We start from the raw sequence: 16,137 nt of genomic DNA on the forward strand, positions 1-16,137 counted from the left end.
CCCTCAGCCAATCGCCAAGCGGGGGCTGGACGCAGTCAGCCTCACGCTCACCCCTTCTCCCCCAATCAGCAGTGGCTTCGCGAGGCTCTCGTCCGCGGTAATGAAAGCGGAGAGGCGGGCACCAAGGCGGGAGGGGGCGTAGCCGCGCGAACAACGCGGCTGCTGATTGGCGCTGATTCCTCCAATCGGCGGTCCCCTTTCACCCGGCGGCGAGGCGAAGGGGGCTGCGTGTTTCCGGAAGACGTGGCCGTTGCAGCCGCTGCTTCTCTGCTCTGCGCCCGCCGCCCTCCGCTCCCGTCCCCGCCGCCACCATGATCTCCCTCTCTGACACCCAGAGTAAGCGCTGCTCCCTTGCCTCTGATGGTCGGTGGTGGTAGGTGGGGACCGGGTCGCCCAGCCGTGGGGCTGGGGGCGGCTGAGCCGCGGAGCGGGGAGGCGGGGACTGGGGAGGGATCCCGGTGGCGGCCGAGCAGCGTGGGGCGGGCCTGGCCCGCCGGTCCTGGTCCGCCCGGGCCCTCGCCCTTTGTTCGCGCTCCCGCGGCACCTCGGTTGCCGCTGTCGGGGTGGTCGGGACTCAGGGCCCCGGCCCGGGCCGCTGTGGCGGAGCGCCCCTGCGGAGAGCCGCTCTCCGGTCGCGGCCCACGCCCGCTGGGGGCCGGGCGCTCCGGCTGAGCGCCGCACGGAGGGGCGGCTGTCAGCGCTGTGGCGGGGGTCGCCGAGGAGGGTCCGGCTTGCGAGGGTGGGCCGCCGGCACGCCCGTTTGCCACCCCGCGGCGGTCCCCGACGGGCACCGGCTGGCGAGCGGCCGCGGGCTGGGAGCGGGCGGGCGCAGGCGGAGCTCACCTGGCCGCGCCTGCCGGCCTCGCCGCTCCGGGAGGGCTGTTACGCTGCGCTGGGCCCGGCCGCGGGACGAGCCGTGCCGGGAGCTGCCGGGAGGCGGGCTGGGATGCCGGGCTGCAGAGGACCACTTGGCAGGGCTGGCACCCCCGTCCTTCGGGGGGCACTGTCCCCAGCGCCGCCGCCGCTAGCGTTTGTCTCGGGTTGTGAGCTCTTTGGTGTCGGCTGGGGTGCTGTGGTGTGGGGATGGCGAGAATGAATGAAAGCTGAACGGTAAACAAAAGTAACAATTAGCTAAAGTCTTCTCGTGTGCCTCCCTGTGGACGTGAGTGGTGTGGAACCGTTTGGTTTTGTGTCGGTGGCTCTACAGTGTTTCTGGTAGCTTGCCGTTATCAGCGTTTGTAAGTGACACTGAGGGAGGGGGTTTGAGGTGATGACCTGACACTCAATCTGAAGTGGAAAAAAAAAGTACTGTATGTGACCATAGTTTTGTTTTTTACGGAATAGGCATACTTGGAAATAAAGATGCTGAAAGGAAAATACAAAGAAATCAAAATAAAGAGGCTCATAAGAGTTTAAACTGCAAGGTAACTGAGAATGTTAGGTCTCTGATTTAAATTAACGTCTCATGTATGATGTGTTTCTGGCATGGTTGCCATGAAAGGAAACAAGTCTGAATGATAAGCACTGTAGTGTCAGTTAGGAAGGAGGGTAAGTGTGAAAGATGTAGAAAAGAAAATTAAAAGAATTACGTTTAACTTGATAGCAGGATACTAGAAATGGAGGTGTTGGAGAGCCAGTCAAGGCCAAGGATGATGACAGGCAGAAAAGCAAACAAGCTGACTTCAAAGTTAATGATTTCTGGAGGAATTCAGGTGCCATGCTCTGTTACTGGGATGGGTACTGACCCTTGGGTTTGATGTTTAGATTTCTGATTGATTAAGCCCTTGTGGGCTTTCCTTTTGCCCATTCCCCTAGTCTCCTGTCCAGAGTGTTCGTTGGGGGGAAGAAAGAAAAATCTCTGCCGAAAAAGGACATCTATTCACTTTTTTTAGTTCCTCATTTGGGACCTTCAGCTAACTCCAGTGCTGACTCTGTTGGTTCTAACTGTCAGAGCAAGTAAAATACTGTGGCATTCAGGGTGGGTGTCATTGTGTGTCTGTCTGTGTGTGCCGTGTTGTCCGTTGTTGTCCATTGTCATTCCCCCCCCCTGTGTTTTTGTGAAATTCAGAAGATATTTTATCAGACAATTTTAAACTCACTGCTGCCTGGAAAACATATGGAGTTAGCTATAGAGTCACTGATCGTGTGATAAATACCTGGAGAGGACGACTGCATTGGTTGATGTTTGGAAAGTTAAATTTGTAGCTGTACTCTAGAACATTTTTTAAGTGATTCATTGAATGGTGTTATAAATCACCAGTAACTGCAAAAGAATGCACTTAGTTTTTCCCAAATAAATCCATTTTTCAATACTAAAAAGTATAGCTAGCAAAATAATTAAAATTTGCAAGTTTTCATAACATAAATTGCATTGATTTTTGCCTTCAGAGAGCCCATAGTGCACAGTTCCGTTCTGTTTTAGACGCTGTGCATTGTCTTCCCTGAACTTTCACAAGCAATAGATCTTGATTTTGAGTTTTTAATATTTACTAAGCTGGTTTGATACAGGGCTGCAGTACTCTTGCACAGTTTACGAGATTTCTGCAGAAACATTGAGAAAGCGTTGCATCCTCCTCTCAGTAAATCATAACAATTTAAAGAAAATTCAGAGCAATTGTCACATGGCTAGTATGTGATTCTGCATTTATAGGCATTGAAATACTGTATTTGAGTGATATGGGAAGGCTCTTCTGGTGCAGGAGAAAGTGTTTAAAAATAGTTCACACTCTCTGTTAAAATTCCTAGTTCTTTGTTGCAAAGATTATGTACAAAATGTCAGTGCTGCTTTTTTTTTTCCTTTCTGTAAGAATGCTAGTCAAATATATTTCCCAATTCTGATATGAATTAAATCAGTAATACCTTCTACTGATATACTGGCAACAGAGAAGAATAGTCCTGCACTGCTCATCTTTTCAGCAGTAATTTTAAGATTATGAGAATGGTGCTTTTTTTTTTTTTTTTTTTTTTTCCACTAACCAGAGAATATGGTTGACTTCTAAAGTGAATCTGAATTTGTTGTAGCGGTAGGTGATTACAAACGTGTTTCAAGTGAACACAGAAGAAGTGTCAAAGTAGTAATTACAGCAGCTGTTGGGAGTTGGCCTCTGCCTTCTTGCTAGATCCTTACTTTGCTTGTGTCTGTGGGAGGAATGAATACTTGCTTTCCATGACTGCATATTTATCTTATTGGCAGCTGGTAATTCCTCTGGAGTCTTGCCTCTAAGTGTTTTTCTTCCAGAATACAGATTGCTTCTGCTCTTCTAAAGGAAAGAGTACTAGAGAAAAGGGCAGATTGCAATTGTTATATTGTCTTCAGTCAGCAGATTCATTGAAAATACAGTTTGCAATTCCATTTTTCATTGTAAACAAGTATTGAGAATGTCTGCAGTAAATCAATTGTAGTTACTTAGTTTTAATTCAGGTTGGTTAGAATGCTTATAGCAGAAGTTTAAAGTGGCAGGCAGTACTGTAGAACTACAGATTTAACACCGTGTGGTCTGCAACCTTGCTGAAAGATGAGCTCTTACACAAGTTAGGGAAGCTGAATGTAACAAATCTCTTTACCCTGAGGTCTTTTGAAATTTTTTTGCAATAAGTAAATGGAGGTTCTGAAATAGGCGGAATGATACTCCTTTAATTTGAGCTCATCGAGCAAAGTAAATAATCAGCTAGATCTACGCTGCAGTCATAAGTGCAACTAAATACATTTAGGTAGACCGGGCTAGCAGCAGTGAAGGCTATGATAGTGTGGGTTGGGTTTTTTGTTTGTTTCAGGTTTGGCTGTACAAAACTACTGGCATCTTCAAAATTTATGTATGTGCGCACACAGACAGAAACTGGGCTGCCAGCCTGCCTGTAGTGTTATGGCTGGTTTTGCTAGCTGGTTTTATGTATCCTGTAGGTTTCTAAACTCTCTGCTGACAGAGATAGCGATATGTGAGTACATGGATAAGTACAAAGGTTTTTGCAGCTGTGTTGCTGTTCCTGTTACTTCTCTCCCATTCAGTCTACATGAGGGTCAAAGGAAGGTCTTAGAGGTTTAATTTTAAAAGTAGGGTGTATTTCTAAGTATGGTCTCTAAGATACCTTAAAGGCTATCATCAAATGGTAGCTTGACATTCCTAGTGCAGTTTCTCAGAAAAGCCTTCCATCCTACTCTTGCCTTCCCAGGATTTCTTGAGCAATCTTTAAAGACAAACAGAACTCAAAAGATACTTAATATCTACTAGTTTTGTGAAAATTGGTAACTGGCTAGAGACCCAAGCTAGTGTTTAATAGCCATTAGTGCATGTGTAACTTGGAAAGAGCCTACAGCATTAATCTGAGTTGTGTTTGATCCAAAAGTTGGGGGAAGGCAGACAGCCATGCAAGATTATGGGAGGTGGAATGGGAGGTCTCAGGAGGATGGTAAGGACCAGATTACTTACGTTACTGCATTAAACATAATGGGGTAAGAGTTGCAAATGGAAAACAAAGCTTTGTTATCTGCTCACAAAATAATCCTTTTCTCCATACTAGCAGTAAAACAAAAGGGATGTCTTTGTGATATGTATATATGCACGCATGATTTTTTTGTTGCATTCAGTTTCAGAATATAGTTCTAAATATGTACTTTTTTGATAATAGCAGCTTCCAAAGATATATCTCTCTGGTACTGAAGTAATTGGTGTCTGAGGCTGCTATATTTGTACACTCTAGGAAGTTTTTTAGGTGGTCATAAAATAGGCTGAGTTTTTCTGTGTTTTAAATGTCTGTAGATCGGACGTTCTGAGTTCTTTACAGCTGTTATGCGTGAGTTTTTCCTGGTACTGTGGTTTTCGTTTATTACTTGCCTAAATTTGTTTTTCAGAGATTGGAATGGGACTAACAGGCTTTGGAGTGTTTTTCCTTTTCTTTGGAATGATACTCTTCTTTGACAAAGCTCTTTTGGCTATTGGAAATGTAAGTGCCTTCTGTTTAGTCTTAGGTTTTGCACTGTTTAGAATTTAATTATGTTGTTCTATTTTTAGTTGAATATCTGTTATCAATGTGAAACTGGATCATGAAAAATACTGTGGCAGTTTGTATAAAGAGTTATGATCAGTGATATGAATGAATCTTTTTTTCCTGATTAAACAGCTCACGTGAATCTAAATATCATGCCTACAGGTCAGGCCTGCAGTATGTTGGTCAGACAAGAAGCAGCTTGTTCCACAGTTGTTATGCTTCTGCAAATATGATTTTTAGATTGGTTGTCATTTACTAATGATTTCTTTTTTTGTAATCTTGTAAGATAACTGCCAAGCCTAAGTATATACTTGGATAAGAATAGCGAAGTGTTCTGTACATGCTAGCAAATGTAGCTTTGCTGTGCTTTATGAACAAAGAAAGAAGTATGAATTGCTGGTGGTCTGGGTTTAGAAGAACCAATCATCTTTCATATTAGAGAGATATAATATCTTCAGATTTTATGAAATCAAAGTTTTTCACTTAAAGCAGCACAGAAAAGAGATCCTAGTTCTGGTACACAAAATTCCAAATCCAAAGCAAATACAAAATGACAGGGTGTTTTCTGAGTGTGATAATCTCTGTGTGTCTGCTGTTCTTAGCTTTGCCAGCCAGCCAAGAGCACAGCCTGGTAGATGTTCACATCCTCTCTTCCTGATGCCTGATAGCCTGTGATCAAAACTGATCGGTTTCATCCTGTGGCAGCAGAGTCAAATACTGAGATTGACAGAAGAACAATGTGAAAATGTATATTTGAATTTGGGTGCATTAGTTGAAGCATTGTTCTGAACCATCCATAGAGTGTATAGTGGAAGAGTAAAAAATAAAATAGTACTTACTTTTTTCTAATATAAGGTCACAATATGAGATAGGGAAAATGGTGAAAATGTAGATAGGAAGAGACAATGGCAGGCTATGTGGTAACCAAAGATAATGCAAGAAAAGGTACTGTGTCCTTACAGAAAGTTTAAAAAAAAAAAAAGGCAATATCAGAAGAAGTGGGAGAGGTGGTAAGAAAGTGGTTTATTCAATAACATACAAAACTTAAATTTCATCTATAACCTTGCATAAAATCTGAGACACTGTCCCCTTCTTAGCAAAAGTGTTGCCCAGTTGTATGCTTACAAGCTGAAATAATTACAATTCCTGTTGCTAAAGGACTCTAAAAGTACTTCTGACTAGTTGGGACTAGTGTGATAGTGTTCAGTCTATACTGAAACTAGTAAACAGTAGAAAAACTATAGACAGAAAAAAACCAAACAAAACCAACAAATAAAAAGCCAGCAAACAAACAAACAAGACAACTACTAAGACTTTTGAGCTGTTTTCCTGTTTTGGCTTTGCACTATCAGCACAAGCTGTTGAAGATGTCCATGGTACAGTACAGAGATGCTTTTGTAACATGTCAGTTCTCAGTTTTTAGCAACCTTTGCTGCCAGTGGCACTAAGCTTCAGCATTGCGTGTGTATAATGATTGTACTTACATTACAGGACAGGTGTAACTGATGTCACCAGGTCTTTTGCTGGTATTGTGTTTTTCAGAGACGACAAAGGTAGTCACTTTAATTTTAAGCAGCTGAGAGAAGAGTTTGGAACGTCACCTGCAAATGTGTTAAGGTGGCTTTTACAAAAGAAAATCACTAGTAAATTCCTTCTCACCATCTATCTTTTGGTATTTAAAGAAGTTGTGCAAGAAATGCAGTCTTATTTTGTAGAATATATATCTGTTTACATCCTAAACTTAGCTATCTTCTTTCTTTTCTAGGTTTTATTTGTGGCTGGCTTGTCTTTTGTTATCGGTTTAGAAAGAACATTTAGATTCTTCTTTCAAAAACACAAAATGAAAGCAACAGGCTTTTTCCTGGGTGGTGTGCTCATAGTTCTCATTGGTTGGCCTTTAATAGGAATGATCCTTGAAATTTATGGGTTCTTCCTATTATTCAGGTAAGACCTTTTTTTCAAAATACCTTTCTAAATTGGTGTATCTAGGCCTAAATGTATTCATTTAGCATAGCTGACAAAGTGGCATCCTTTAAATGTTCACTTTTGATAGATGTTATGTGAAATTATTGGTTTATGTTTGCAGGTGGTAAAAAGTTGGTAAGTACTTTCCCAAGACTCAAACCGGCTAATCTTTGTGAGGCATATACCAAACTGACTTTGGTAACATTGTTTATGTCTAACTAAAGAATTGTAAAGCTATAAAATATCTGTGAGCCCAAATTGTTAGCAGTGCAAAGTCTAAATATTTCCTCATTAAAAAAAAATGCAAATTAGAAACTTGGGGGCGGGGCAGAGCTTGTTCTTTTCTTTAACAAATGCACAAAATACTTGGCTACAAACAACCTAGGTTTGTAACCTTACCATTTCATTACGATGGTAACCCAGTGAAAAGATGTTTTCTACCACGTTTCATTACATTTGTGCCCTAGTGTAGTTAGTACTACTGGGTTTGGTTTGCATTATCTCAACTGATTTAAGGAAAAATGAAAATTCTTATTTTTTGAACAGCAATCTTGATACATGTTATAGCTTTCACAATGTGTCATTTAACTTCTTCATAAATGCAATTGTGATGGTGAAAGAATTTGACTTGTTGAAACTTGTATATATTTAGCTTTATTTCCATGGTTGAAGTTCCATACTTCACTATAGAACAAAGTACAGCATATGATAATAAGCAAGAAGGGAGACCTTTAGTTCTTTTGGACTTCTGTTCAGATGAAGACTGCTTCATTAATGTTTATTAATCTAATAACAAACCCCTAAAATATTTTCCAAATGTTCAGCTACTAGCTAAATAACGGTTCCTGCTAATCAAAATCAAAGCACCGTTCTGATGGCGCTCATTTTTTCCACTCAATAGAAGATTAACATACAATTTTACCTAGTTTAGATAAAATGTTTAAATATTTTTTTAAAAAATCTTGCCTCCTACTGAAGACAGTGAGATTCCTGAAAATTAATTTTGCAATTGTAACATATGCTTCTTATTGTTCTACGCTGTATTATTCTGAACTCTATTACTTCAACTTTTGAAAATCACAGTATTTCACTGAATACATTGTCACTTCTTATGTGTAGCACTTGGGTTTAATCAACTAGTAAAAAGCAAGTAGAGTGTGTTTCCAACCAAACACTCCTCTTCTTGAAACAGCTCAAAATAATTATAAATCACTGTATCTAAGCTGGTATGGTTATGGATTATCTGTTGGTGCTAGCCAGGGGCTAGCAGGGTAAAATAATACTGAAGGGATTATAGAAGGTCAGTGGTTATCCCTAGGTTCCTAGGACTATCCCTTAGCCGGATGAGTATTAACAAGGGGTAGATAATTCCAGGTGTGAATGTTTTATCTCTAGACAATCTTCTCTAGTGCTTAATGGTTCTTGGAATCTAAATCCTTTGCTACAATGTTAGCTAGTTACTATTTCAAACAAAGCTTTTTGTTTTGCTTCAGTCTTGATCGTTTCAGCTATTATGCTGTTTTCAGCAACTTGCTTCTTTCTGAAGAAGTTAAAAATGGAGCCTTTCCTCAAGCATCAGTTTATACAGTTCCTCACAGTCCTTTGTTTGATTGCATAACAGAAAGCTTCTCTGGTTATCATTGGTCTCCGAAGTACATGATTTTCTTCAGCCCAAGGAATACCAGATCAATTTACACCCCTTTGGATATGTTAGGGCGATGTGGTGTGAGGATGGGCATTTCTGTGTATCCTAATGGTTCCGGTCATGTGGATTACCAGAACTTTTATACAGAAACCTTTACTGAGCAATATAACAGTTCTAGTAACTACTTCAGCTCACACTAAGTACAAATGTAAGCCGCTCTATTTTAGTTTTTTCAGTCTCTCTTGATTTTTAGACCACTAAACCAGTTCTGCCAGGTGTTCAGATCCCTCTAGAATCTTTACTTCTAGGTTATTGTGTTGCATATCTAGAGTACTTTTACACAGCCACCTTTCATACACTCCGTAGCAGTAATTGCAGAGCCTCTGTTGTCCACAAAGCAAGGATTAGGTACTGGTAACCAAGAACACTTCAACAAATTACAGGAATGTGAAGGGTTGACTTCTTTCAAGCCGCATCTGGCCAAAGTGAGACACACACTTATTCTTTTATTCTCATTTAAATCTAGAATGTCTTTTCCTTCTTGTCTCTATCTAACATGTTGCCACAAGTTTCCCATCAGAGGTTTAGTCTTTTGCCATACCTTCACATGCTTAGATTGCATTTACCTGGAGAAGGCTATTATGGGACAGTATCTCTTCATGTACTCTTTAAGCTGCCTTTGGAGCCTTATTCACATTGCAAACATCCAGAGTTATGGCTAACAATACTATCCTTCCTGTACTGACTATCCCTAATTCTTGGCTACACCATTACAAGTGATTTGTGTGCCCTGCATCACAATTTACTGGACCACTGAAATGATCCCTTCCTTAAAAAAAGAAAATCTCTGGGAAAAACTTGCTGGTATGGATATTACCCAGCAAGTAGTTCTTACTAGTGTAGTGAAAGAGGGTGATGACTTGTGAAAATTCACTGTTTCATTGTGGCTGAGGTCTCATTACATGTTAATCTTTATTCTAAGCAGGAATGTATAGCTCAACAAAAGAGAACTCACAATGCTACCACCAACTGACTTGCTGCAGTTGACTGCAAACAGCTGAGAAACAGCCATAGAAAATTTATTTTCCTGCTGCAGAGACAAAGTGAACAGTGCAGGGGGCTATACCATAACAGCTATGTTAAGCAACACTCCCTGACTCATTAAAATATCTGACTTTATGTAAAATTTTGAAGTAAGTGAATATACGACTCTGTCATGCTTAATTTACTTAATGTAAAGAGTACCATATGTGGTTGCAAAGAGGATTAGTCAGAATTCACTTCAGGTTTTTTTACACTGGGTATTGCAAGAATGTATTTCCTATAATGTAAAAAGAAATTATCTCAAAATGTGTATGATGGTTTTGAGAAATCAGTTGGGAGCATCAGTTCTGTTGACTAAGTTGGGTATTCTTTCTTTACTTATCTTTTAAAGAGCTAACTGAGGGTTGCCACCTATGAGAAAAACTAAGTTCATTTAAAAATATAGTTTCTTTCCTGGTTTTTTCCTTTCTCTGCTAAATGTATGGTAAACTTACTGTATTGGTATAATTATTGTGTTGCTAACAAGCTACCTCCTATTGCTTCATTTTGTAGCAATATGAGAATAGTTTAATTTAAAAAAAGTTGATACAGTCTTCTGATATCTTACCTAAAGGGGGTTCTTTCCTGTGGTGGTCGGCTTTATTAGAAGAGTTCCAGTTCTTGGATATCTCTTGAATTTACCCGGTATAAGCTCGGTAAGTGTTCAGTACTTCATGCAAAATTTGAAGCTTGTGCTGTTTTTTATTCCATTGCTATAGCAATAGTAGAAATGGATCAGAAACAAAGCAAACATAACTTTAGAGCAGTGACTTCGAGAGTATTCCTGTGTAGTTCTTGCACCATACAGATCCCATTAATTCCCAGTGAGAGACTTCTATTTGTAAAAGGAACAAAAGGACACCTTTGCAGAAGCTGCCCCTGCGTGCAAGTTGTGAAGTAGAAAGAGCCCTGGATTGTGACTCATAGCCTTGGGGTTCTGCTTCCTGATTCACCGTTGGTCCTAGGTGACCAGATAGGAAGAACATGCCGCTGTTATGTGGTGCTTCTCCTGTCTGTATGATGAGGAGGATGCTGTGCTGTGTAGTATTTGGATATATTTATGAAAAGTGGCCTGTAAAAGCAAACTGTGTAGTTCAATGTTAAATTGCAGCTTGTCTGATGAATCCAAAAATTCTCATGATGCGTAATCATTCATCAGATATATTTATTAAGGTCCACTGCACCAGACTATGCCTCACTATTTACTAGGATTTGTATTTTTTCAAGAGCGGTTTTCCATTTTGTTAACCAAAGAGCCAGGGATTTGAAGACAATTAAGAGGTGCTAGAAAGGTGGTAATCTAGGGTGTTTCAGTCAACTACTTTTACTGTGCTAATTTCTGTATGTAGTTTAACACAAGCATTTTTCAAACCTAGTCTTTAAAGCAACAGTTTTAATAGCTACTGCTAAAAAATTAATAGAGGGTATAACTTAGATGTATAGAGCCTGTTTTTTAAAAATTAGTGTTCAAGATAATCTGTTCCAACCTTACAGTTAGGCCGAGTTTTGGCTCATAATTTATGATCAATTGAATGTGTCATTTGTCAATTGATCGATCTTAGTCATATTTAATTTGATCATAATGGGGTTAAATCTCATTTTAAAAAGATAATTGTTAATGTTTTATTCAAAGCCTACGTAGGCTCAGAAGAGAATCCACAGTAATGGTCAGTTGAAATATCTTACTTGGTCTACTAATGCATGTGTGGCTGATACTGTATTGTTTTGTTTTAATCATTAAGCTAGCAGTGTTATCTGCATTCTTCTATTTCCTTTTTCATTCGGTTGCATCTTCATGTTGCACTGTTAATGTCTATAAGAGAAAAACATGTCATGCAGAAACACAATTGCAGTGTTAAGATTTTTAATTTTCACAAACTTAAGTCATGAGACTTTGGTGAGTACTATTTGACTCTCATTTTCAGTCGCATACTAACTGTGCAAATAGCAAGTAATATGACAGTAACTTCACTGTACATAAATGTCATGCTACTTAAAACCTTTTTGTCTCCTTTTCTACAGCTTGTAGATAAAGTTGGAGAAAGCAACAACATGGTATAATGCCAAGAGGGCAGAAGACTGATTCTAAACTTACTGTATTATTTATAAAATCCTTTTGAAGAATACTCAGCACAAAGATTAAGTTGTGTACAAAGGAAAAGCTTGTTACATTCTTTACATAACAGTTTAATTTAAAATGTATAGTCAACATTATACATTAGAAAAGAAGCTCAGCAAGTATGCTTCTAGAAAGTAACTCCAGAGTTCAGGAAGTAAACTGAAGAGGTGACAGTCGCAGAATAACCCATGTTACAACTGTTGAAGACTATTGTTGGTTTTGGAAAACATTCTAGAGGCAATGAGCCCTTGTGGAATTAACGGTGCCTGTACTTTACCTCCTTATTTTGAAGGTGCAGTAGAGCAAACAGGCTTACATTTTCAAGGGTGACCCAAACTTATCCAACCCTCTGCTTGCTATTCTGAGAGTGAAAAAAAAAAAAAAACAAACCACCACAAACAGAAAACTTCTTGTGTAACAAGAGATACGTCTTTGCATGAAGGTTAAGATGACTATTCATCTTCAAGTCTATTATGACAAAAAAATAAGGAAACCCTACACGGTTCTGTTGTAAACATTTTTGTAAATATGTGGCTGAAATAAAACATTGTTATCTTAATGTTTCAAAGCCAAATGTAAGTTGATTGTATTTGCCTTCCATTTTGGAATATGCAAAAGGTCAATCTTTAACTTCAGTCTTAAATGTTGGTTCTGAACATGTAGGACTCCACAGGAAACTGGAAACTGACTTGCACTCCTTCCAGTTTGTTCTCCTGGAGTCATGTTACGTGCATCCAGATGAGAATGTAGCCCCCTGTCACTAACATGAAAACTTTCAAATATGCTTAGTTCACAAAAAAATGCATTTGGTTAAGGTGCTGATGTGTGAAGCCTGTGAAATGTATCTTATCAGAATCTGAACCTTTGTTTTTAAACAGTTTGAAACCAAGGTTTCTTTATTTACTCTGGAACCACAAATTGACTTATTTTTTACAGTAATAAAAGGAAAACTTAAAGTTCTGTGTGTGAGTCTCTGGGGAGAAATTCGAGCTAATGGGGCTAACTAAATATCAAGTGCCAATCTCCTTATGTAACTTGTTGCTTGGGTTATCTTCATATAACTTAAAACTTCAATCAATCACAGCAACAACTTTGCTGTTAGTTAGTTTCTCGGCTAACCTGGAATAAATTCCCCTACTAATGCAAGGGTTGTGTTTCTGCATCTATTGGAATGGTAAACATCATGCACTTTCAGTAGGTTTAGTATGTAGTGTCCTTGCCTAACAAAACATGATAATTAAGTAAATTGTATTTGTGCAGGCTTTGGGGGGGTTCTCTTGTATTTAACTTTCTTTTCCCTTAAATTTAATCCTAAAAAGGTTATCAAAATGCAATGTTAGTATTTCAAGTAGCTAGGTGGTCTTAAAGGTTTAGTGATTGGTGGGTTTTGGTTGGGGTTTTTCCCCTTTATTATGCAGTTAAAATTGGTATTCTCCAAAATAACTTCTAAGTTAAGAAGAATCCATGTATACCATGGTTTATTTTCATTACAACTGTGTAAATAGCCACAATCTACTATTCCCAAGGTTTAATTTGCTTCCTTCTCAAACAGGCACAAAATGATTCAGAGAAAAAAGTCATTATATTTTCAATGAATAGCATCTGAAAAATCAGCGGTTTTATTTTATAAATGACAAAAAACAGCTGTGTTTGCCTGTTGGCATGTGTATTATAGTTTACAGACAGGACTAAATATGACTTGTGGCTTCTACCTCAAGAAATAAGCCAATTTTAACTGCTCCTGTAGGACTGTTGTGTGTTAAAATGACTAGAGAATAACACTACAGCAGTTTAGCAAATTCGTTTGCTTTGGTAGAGCACTGGTCTGTACTATGGGAATCAAGTACTGTTTAAAGTAGACAGTGTTCATCATTTACATTCAAAGTCAGCTACCTGAAGAATTTTGTTCTTGTCTTTTGAAAAGTACTGTGATGGGCAAGGTGGATTGCACCACACGACTGTGGAGCTCTGACTGAAAGAAAAATTGCTGGGTAAGTTGAAGTATCTTCATCGACAAAAAAGCTGGTGATGTCTTTCAGAGGTGATGAATGTGTTGCTGTCTATGATCTTTTAGCCCTTTGAAATGCCGGGATTAGGCAGTTCATCTCACTTGTATTTAATCCATTGTTTTAAATCAAAAGTCAATTTTTGTCAGATGTGAACTGTTGTGAAAAGAGTCTGAGGGAACAAAATTGTATGTTGAATTTAGCATAGTCTTTATCCCTCAAGGTAATGTTGTCTTTGAGACAGTTTTGCAGAGATACATGTGGGTGGCAGCAAAGGTCAAAATAACTTAGCCTTAAAGTGTTTCTGTCATTGTAAAAATATCTCGTAACAGAAACATGCTTGGAACATTTCCCCTTTTAAATGTAATTTATAATTGCTGCTTTAAAAATCATAAGGATGGACCTTATTCTGAGAAAATGAACACTGTAAATATCCTTGTCATACCTTGAATAAATGGGTACCTTTTTCTATAACTTGTCTTTGTGTTTCTTTATGTGCACCTTTGAAGAAAGTGCTTTGACAAGTTTTCCTTTTCAAAGGTTGGGGAGTGCATGCTGTTACTGCCTGGTTATCTTGCACTGTTGTGACTTTCATAGTAAATAGTGTCTTTGATTAATTTTAAATGGAAAGGTTTCCTCTTTTTCTTACAATAAACCTTTTATACAAACATCCCCCTAGTTATTCAGGTTCCAGTTTCAAAAACATCACATCAAAATGTGGGAAGTAGTTTCTTTATTAAACTACCTCCTTTCCGTTCTGAGGAAGTAGCTGTGAAACTTTAGGAGAAAAAGGGTACGTGTCTAGAACTTAGAGCAGGTTCTAGCCCCTGTGCTTTCAGTTTAGTTCAAGGATAGAGTGTGTGTTCTCTCTGGCCTAGAGTGGCCCGATAAGCAGATTTACTGTTCTGTGGTGCTCTGCAAGCTTGCAGTCTACTGTTGAGGATTCTGTCAAAGGGAGTGGAACAGCAAAGCAGGGATTTTAATTGGTTGGTGAGGTGTTTTGGTGCTATGTGCTAATTAATGCCCTAAAACCTTAGTTCCAGCCTCTCGGTTAACTTTTACTAAAGCTGGTTCTATTCTAAGAGTTCCAAATAAATTATTCCTAATTTAAAGGGGAAAAATCCCAGCTACATCTAGCTACATTTGTTAAACTGTGGGAGGTATAATGTTAATCTGTATGCAGCTCGTGGCCAGTTACTTTTAGTAAGCAGTCGCCATTTATTAACCAGGAATACTTTGACTTTGTTATTTCACACAGTGTGCTACCCCATTAGTTTATAGTCTGTGTTAAACACATTGTAAAGAAAGGTATCTCATCTGTGTGGTAGGTGTGAAAGTCAAGGTTTTACTGGGTTACTTTAAAATTGTTTCCCTGCCGGATTTCAAGGTACAGGCTCGGTTGTTGCCTTTTGGTTTGCTTGATTTATCAGGCTGGAAAATAGAGTCCATGTCCCTAAACCAAATGTAGTGTTATGTCTCCCAGCTGTCTCTTCAGATGTCACTGCCAACCCTTGGACTCCTGTCTTGTGTGTCTGGCTGCCGTGTCCTAGCTTGCTTTGGCTGTTACTTCTACCCTTCAGATTGCTGTTACCAGCTGTGACAGCGATAGCGTGCCATTACCAGACTGACTGACCCAGCAGAATCTGGCCTTTGTGGCCCATTTGTTCTAAGCTTTACCCCTCTAGTATTGGTCTTGGCATGTTAAAGCATCTTTCAGAAGGCTTGAATCTTGTGCTTAGTCCAACAAACTGATTCTGCAGCTGTAACCCTTCACCAAACCTAATTTCAGCACAACTATTTGAGGAGGATGCTTTAGCATATAATACATAACCATTTACAGAAAAAAGACAGGACTGATGGGGAGTAACTTGGTGTGGAATTCATTTTTCCAAACTAAGTTATGATGGATAATTGAGATACTGCTCAAAATCTATTTATATAAATGTATTTATGTGGGTTTTTGCAGTCATTGATGTGTCTAGTTTACCTGCTGAAGTAGTGTGTGTCTAGAGGCGTACTTGCTGAAAAGCATCTGCATTCCTGTATACTTTCTAGCAGATACCATTTTTGATCAAAGTAGTGGTACCACTTTGCTTGGGGATGTAATGAATTTCTTATGAAGATATATAGATTTGAAGTATCTTATTGTAGATAGTGCTGAAAACTCATAAAAGCATTGGGTTCCTTGCTGACTTGCAGGAATTTCTCCACTGAAAGGGGCAGCAGTGTTTAACCTGCTGTTTGGTACAGGGGTGTAGAACTCATTGAGATCCAGGAGCCAAGATGTTTAAAACAGGGAAGCTGGAGTGGGACTTTTTACAAGGGCCTGTAGC

The 16,137-nt window shown here is 39.4% G+C and overlaps 1 protein-coding gene across 1 annotated transcript; it reads left to right on the top strand.

Moving 5' to 3' along the window:
* The first annotated feature begins 195 nt into the window (after positions 1-195).
* On the top strand, positions 196-14,278 carry GOLT1B (golgi transport 1B). The gene is made up of 5 exons (XM_037389443.1): positions 196-336; positions 4,850-4,941; positions 6,752-6,930; positions 10,254-10,335; positions 11,702-14,278. Exons 1-5 carry the CDS (start codon positions 312-314, stop codon positions 11,738-11,740), a joined length of 417 nt encoding a protein of 138 aa, XP_037245340.1. The 5' UTR covers positions 196-311; the 3' UTR covers positions 11,741-14,278.
* Positions 14,279-16,137: the final 1,859 nt, after the last annotated feature.

This window comes from Falco rusticolus, chromosome 5 (genome assembly GCF_015220075.1).
Source record: "Falco rusticolus isolate bFalRus1 chromosome 5, bFalRus1.pri, whole genome shotgun sequence".
Taxonomy (NCBI): domain Eukaryota; kingdom Metazoa; phylum Chordata; class Aves; order Falconiformes; family Falconidae; genus Falco; species Falco rusticolus.

Coding starts and splice junctions, on each gene's coding strand:
- GOLT1B (XM_037389443.1), top strand. CDS start 312: ATGATCTCCCTCTCTGACACCCAGA. Junction 337..4,849: donor CTCCCTCTCTGACACCCAGA/GTAAGCGCTGCT, acceptor TTTGTTTTTCAG/AGATTGGAATGGGACTAACA. Junction 4,942..6,751: donor CTCTTTTGGCTATTGGAAAT/GTAAGTGCCTTC, acceptor TTTCTTTTCTAG/GTTTTATTTGTGGCTGGCTT.